The sequence below is a fragment of the Nothoprocta perdicaria genome, unplaced genomic scaffold, assembly GCF_003342845.1.
Source record: "Nothoprocta perdicaria isolate Ctin4 unplaced genomic scaffold, notPer1 scaffold_210, whole genome shotgun sequence".
In the NCBI taxonomy this organism is placed as follows: Eukaryota; Metazoa; Chordata; class Aves; order Tinamiformes; family Tinamidae; genus Nothoprocta; species Nothoprocta perdicaria.
In genome coordinates this window covers 513,244-519,243 of record NW_020455317.1, presented here as the reverse complement: position 1 = coordinate 519,243, position 6,000 = coordinate 513,244, and the positions used below count along the sequence as shown (strand labels likewise).

The 6,000-nt window shown below is 40.4% G+C and overlaps 2 protein-coding genes across 2 annotated transcripts in view; one reads left to right on the top strand and one right to left on the bottom strand.

The window, feature by feature from the left end:
- Positions 1 to 2,912, bottom strand: part of NUP37 (nucleoporin 37) — a 16,526-nt gene extending 13,614 nt beyond the window's left edge. The window contains exons 1-3 of the mRNA XM_026038507.1: positions 2,702 to 2,912; positions 1,655 to 1,779; positions 1,084 to 1,156 (exon numbers count right to left, since the gene is read on the bottom strand). Of these exons, the coding sequence (XP_025894292.1) occupies positions 1,084 to 1,156; positions 1,655 to 1,779; positions 2,702 to 2,908 (405 nt within the window). The 5' untranslated portion in view covers positions 2,909 to 2,912. The remainder of the gene's footprint in view (positions 1 to 1,083; positions 1,157 to 1,654; positions 1,780 to 2,701) is intronic.
- A 2,254-nt stretch (positions 2,913 to 5,166) lies between these two features.
- The window catches only part of PARPBP (PARP1 binding protein), a 36,442-nt gene continuing 35,608 nt past the window's right edge, over positions 5,167 to 6,000 (top strand). Inside the window, exon 1 of the mRNA XM_026038511.1 lies at positions 5,167 to 5,316. Coding sequence (XP_025894296.1) covers positions 5,167 to 5,316 — 150 coding nt within the window. The remainder of the gene's footprint in view (positions 5,317 to 6,000) is intronic.

The following is a 6,000-nucleotide window of genomic DNA, read 5'->3' as shown; positions in this document are numbered from 1 at the left end:
CCGCCTGGATGCCACCCTGTGCCACATGCTGTAGGTGTGCCTGCTTGAGCAGGAAGGTTGGACTAGATGATCTGTAGAGGTCCCTTCCAACCTTAAATATTCTGTGAATTCTGTGAATCATTAATAAGTGATCATAAACATACCTAATAAACATAATTAACAGCTTTTCAGCAAAACAACATCCATAGCATCATCATGACTGAAGTCAAAGACTTCACATAGAATGTCTGGTAAAATCAACTGGACTCTTCATGAGCCTTTACTATCAAGTTCTTGCAYGTTACTCCCACTCGTTAGCCAACCAGCTCCTGCAACAGCATTAATGACTCTGTTCATTGCTTTTCTTTTGTAAGCTTACAGATAGTAATAATATAAATTTCTCAAATTGCAACAGACAAATTAAGGATATTAAGTATCTTGTTTAACTTTTTAAAACGTGTAATCCAGAAGTGCCTACTAAAACCTACGGTCTGCAATATCAAAAGAGAGTCATGCATATTATATAAATACATATAAATAGATCACCATGGTAAGAAGCAATTTAAATTCATAAGAACACAACTTTAAAAGCATACAGAAATATTTTCATATTAGTGCCAAAGCTGTTTAAAACTATGTTAGTTACTCCACTGTCTGAGTGACAAAGCCAGGAGAGATGGTGGATCAAGCATGGAAAAAGGAAATGGATAAGGGAATGCATGCAATAAACAAAGAAAACATTTTCAAAAAAAAAAAATCTATATTTATATATGCATACACATACATTACCAGTATGCATAAGTGACATGTAGGGTTCATTATTGTTTTAGTATCACACATTATCAAATCACAATTAACGGATTAATAACTTCATTTCCATTTTTAAAGGCAGAGGCATATATACAACACATGKATATGATAGATACAGGATTTGCAACACTGCAGCATCCATCTCATGCAGGACATTAGGTGAAATGAGACAGAGAGGCAGTAAGATTACATTCCATTGAAGAGTGAAGAAATTTATAAACAATTTAATTGCTAAACGTAAACAGTAAAAGAATAAGCAACAAGTGTTATTTAAATACCTCAAAATCACCTTACCTTATATTCATTCTTGTCCTGCAGATCTGAAGTGAATAGCCTTAACTTCTTATCAGAAGCTGCAGTACAAAATCTAGAATCATTGCACACAGAAAAGCTCCTTTGTCAACTAACATTGATACAGTAACCTCTTTACCAGATTTCCACATAAAGTTCAAGATGAAAAGTCATATTCAAGAGGAAATTAATATTTTGATATAATTTCTAATTTATCTTTTGATTTATATCATTGTTGGGTAGCAAGCATTGAAAATTATAATGACAGCTTATCTGTGGCACAGGACGTATGAACGGCAAGAATACTTTAAGAAATACAAGGCTTTTTAACAAAACTAAATCTAAACYAATTATTAGTTAACTGAAAAGCCTCATATCTGCCACTGAAACATACTTGGAGTTAATTTCACCTTGTTACTAGTGTTTTAAGACACCTAAATATTAGCCCGACCAGGCAAGTGATTTCTACAGAGCTAGCTTTCAGTCAAAAGCTTTACATTTAATTCAACATCAAGAAAGTAGGGCAAACAGGTAAGAGGTCAGGATCTACTGTCTATTCATCTAGTTCGAATACCTTAACTGRGGAGGTAAAGCATCAAGTCGAGTTTCTGGACTCCATGCTATGGCATCAACTCGAATTCCATGGTGAAATGTTCTTAGTGTTTTATACTGCATCCCTTCCACTTCAGCATCTTCTTCCTACAAGATATATTAAAGTTAGTTAATTCAAAACAGCATCTTTGTTATTGCTAACAATTCAGACTGACTTGAAATTGAAAGGCTTTTAAGCTAGACTTACAATCTTTGTTTTTTGCAATTCCTTCAAAATGTTCCAAGTTTTCACTGTGAAGTAAATATTGTCTTTTTATGTAAATACTTTTAAAAAATAGCATGGAATGATTGCTGGTCTCAGACTACAGCACATGCCAGAGAAGACAAGTCAGAGAATTTAAATATTCTAAGTAACTACTTTTTATAGTCATTCCTTAAACCAAAAAATGACATAGCTATCTTAACTATGTCTTCCAAACAATCATAATCTTCACTGCTTTTCAGGTAAACTGAAAGTCTTAGAAGAGAGTTAAAATTTAATAGCATATATTCAGAGAATAACATGAAGTGTGCACATAAGGAGTTGATTGTGGTTAAAAAAGTACAGTCTGCACCAGACAGCAATCAGCAACATTTCCAAGCCATAATACAGATGGGATTGCTCACTACTGTTTCATTGCCACCTACTCAAATACTTTGCACCAACAGAATGGTAACCTCTCTGTGTTCTGTTCATCATCCAATTATAACACCAACTTGTATAAAATACATATATGTGTTTGTATGTTGTATATACAACCTGGATATATACAGCAATCTGTATAAATCTGTTACCTTAATGAGTGTAGAATACTTCTCTGAGAAAACATGTATTTTGTGTGTGTGTATATATAGATTTATAGGATATCTATATATATACACACATATATATAAGGTAACAGACTGCCTGATAAAAGGAAGTGGGTGGAAAGAGATGAGCAGCTGGGGTCTTTGTGTATAAGACAAAAAGCAACTGGAARAGTAAGTTTCAGGAAGCAACTAATAAAAATCTCACTGATAACAAACTCACCTGAAATCTGCAAGTTCCCACAACGACGTAATTATTGCCACCATATGCAATTAGGGCACACGAGTCTCCACTATCAAATGGATTGAATTTTACGACGTGCACATAGTCTTCACAATCCACAGTGTATGCAGCGTTCCTAGCMGAATCTTGCTTCATTTTCATATGGACTAAATCAAAGTATTGAYGCCTTCTATGAAATGAAGACATATATACACATATGTTAAGGTTTGAATAGGCAAACATAAACATTTATGTAAAGAGAAAGTATTTGGTGCAAATGAAGTTTTGCTATAACACCACTTTTTAAAAGAATACAAAAGCAGTACTTAAGCTCACTGTATTTAGATTTTACATGTAATTCCATYAATCAAGAGATGTACTAACCCACTTGTATTCAAATCTGTGTCTACTGGCTTCAGCAATAATGGCAAATTTTGTGTCATCATTGGCATTATTRTCACTGCACATAGCAGACAAGTCACACAGAGAACTGCTCAGTTTTCAACTCAGAGACAACAAATGATGCCTCGCTGCCTTCAGATTTTGTTCTCTGGTGCATCTCCTTAAAGGACACTGTGTGTGCCTAACTAAAGGCAGAGCTGCCCAACTGTAATCCTTCACACTGTCACGCATAACGTTAAAACACAGTTCCACGGCTTAGGCCAACCCAACTGCAGACTGAGCCTCTGAACTTCCTCCTAGCAGAAAAAGCCTCCAGTCAGAGAGAAAAATAAAACRCTTGTCTACTTGTCTATAATTTACTGCTTTAACGAAGCAGTTTTCAGGCCAGTCAGGTTCCCGGACCAGGCTGCCAGGGAGGCTGTGCAGCCTCTTTCCTTGGAGGTCTCCCAAACCGGTCTGGATGCCGCCCTGTGCCCCATGCTCCGGGTACCCGGCCCGAGCAGGGGGTTGGCCCGGCCGACCCGCGGCGGCCCCTTCCACCCTCAGCGCCCCCGGGCCTCTCCGGAGCGCAGCCTCAGCGGCCGGGCCGGTGCTCGCCGCCCGCCCGCCCGCCGCCGGCGCCGCGGCCCCCACACACCTCCGCGCCGCAGAGCGCCCGGCAGCACCTCCCAGCCAGCGCCGGTACCGGCGGCCTCTGCTTCCGGGTGAGCGGCGCGCGCCCCGATTGGGCCGCTGCGGAGGGTTTAAATTTAAACCGCCAGGGACGGCCGTTACGGSCTGCGGCGGCGCCGGCCCCTCCTAGTCACGCAGGTAGCCGCCGCCGCTAGCAGCGCAGGGGGACCCCGCCGGGCGGGCAGGGAGCGGAGAGGGGCTGCAAAGCCCCGGGGGCCGCGCTCCCGGCAAGGAGCGGGTGGCCCGCGTCAYGGTGAGGGGCGGCCAGGGCCCTCCGGCTGGGAGGGGGCGGCGATGGGAATGGTGATAGGATAAGACTTGCTCCGCAGGGATTTGGTTTGTTTGTTTRTAGCTTGTTCGAGGTGCTTGCTCGGGGTCACTCTGCTTGTTCCTTGGGCATCTCTCAGTTTGGGTGATGGTGGGGAGGGAAAAGGTTGAGAAACACCCTGGGAGAGATTGCCTACCCTGTGTCAGCTGGGCACCTGCTTGCCTGAGGGCTCTCCCGTTTCCCACCTGGCTGCTTCGCATCCACAGAAATAAAATAAAGTATGTCATTTTCACCCTCCCTCCTGCCAAACACCTTGGAAAACAAATTATTGCAGCTCATGATGCTGTATTGTTTGTTATGAGAAGTTTGCTGTTTTCCTCCCTTCTCTCCTATGCCTGCTTTTTCTTCATGTTCATATTAATTTAAAAAAAAAAAAGGCAGTGTTTTATGTGTGAACAAGGTGTAATACAATAAGAAGAAAGGATAGTTTTGTGCTGTATAAGTAAATGACCCTTCTATATATACTAGTGCTGTATATGGTAGTGGATACTGCCTCTCAAAGAAGAAGAGCCAATTTAAAGGCAGCTGGAGTCCCAGGTTGTATTTTATTTTAAACAAAGTCTGGGAAAGACCTGAGCACCCTATAGACAAATACCGAATTGATACTGAACTCATCCCTAAAGGAAATAAGAGAGATCATGACTCATTTTGGAGATTAAAAAGCAAAAGTTTTTTTTAAATATAGCAACAAAAGTATTTTTTAGTGTCTTTCACAGTAATTTTGGGAAACACTGCTAAATCTCATGTTTCTTGGTTTAAAGCATATCGATAGAGATTGTTCTGACACGACAGTGTGATGCAGATAGGGCAGAAAGCAGATTCTCTAGTGAAGTTTGTATCTCTCCCTGGGGCACTTAGGTTGTCTACTCTCAAAGGCAAAGACCATGTTGTGTGTGGCAATTCTTTTAGGTTAGCACAATGTGCAAGGGGTCATGAGGTGTTCATGGAGACATCTCGTATACATAAGCACAGATTTGTCATATATAAGCACATATTGTAAGCCTTACTTGCAAAATTATGTTCATTTTCATTTATCTTAATTCTCTATATTCTGCTCTAGAAAATGATTATTCTCCAGCAGAAGATTTTAAACTTGATCAAGTGTTTCAGAAGACAATGGCCCTTATTTTCAAACTCGGAAAGAACTACAGTATGTGGAGCAGATTGCATGCTGATGGTATTGCAGCTGTCCATGGCTGAAGTTAATAAGCAGGTTGGTGTTCTTTCGGTATGGAATCGGTGAATAGTGTGACTCAGAGTTGGTTCATTCACTACTCTTTTTGCTTTTTGCAATCATCAGTGATGTTGGACACTTCAATTTTATTTTAACTGAGGGTTAGCAAGATACTAAAATTAATAAGGTTAGGCACCTTGTTTAATCATATTTTGGAAGAGGACAAATGTAAGATGGGAGAAGGGAAGTGTTTGGAAGCATATACTTGATTTCTAAACTTGAATGTTAAATACTACTATTTTTTGCTTGGTCATATAACTTCATTTCCGTCAATTATGTGTTCTCTGTGGTAGATCAGAGTGGGAGAACTATGGCAGTTTTGGATGCATTTATCTCATCAGGAAAATTCATTTGGCCCATTGCCCATTTCAAGGCTCTCTCTTTTGTGTTTTTGCTAAAAATCTATGGGCCAGACGTGAGATGAGTGAATGTAAGGCAAGTCAGGGGTAGCTCCAGTAGTATTTGTGGCAGTGTGTTCGCTGCCTTCTTTCYTGAACACCTTGATGTGTAGGCTGTGAGTGTAATTAGTACTTCTAGGAAGTGTGTTACATTCTCCGTATGTGCACAAGACATCAAACTACGGAGTGGACGCGTGAAACAAGTGAATTCATCATAGAAAAACCTCCTTAGTCTAAAATGCAGTCTAAAACAGACACATCCTTG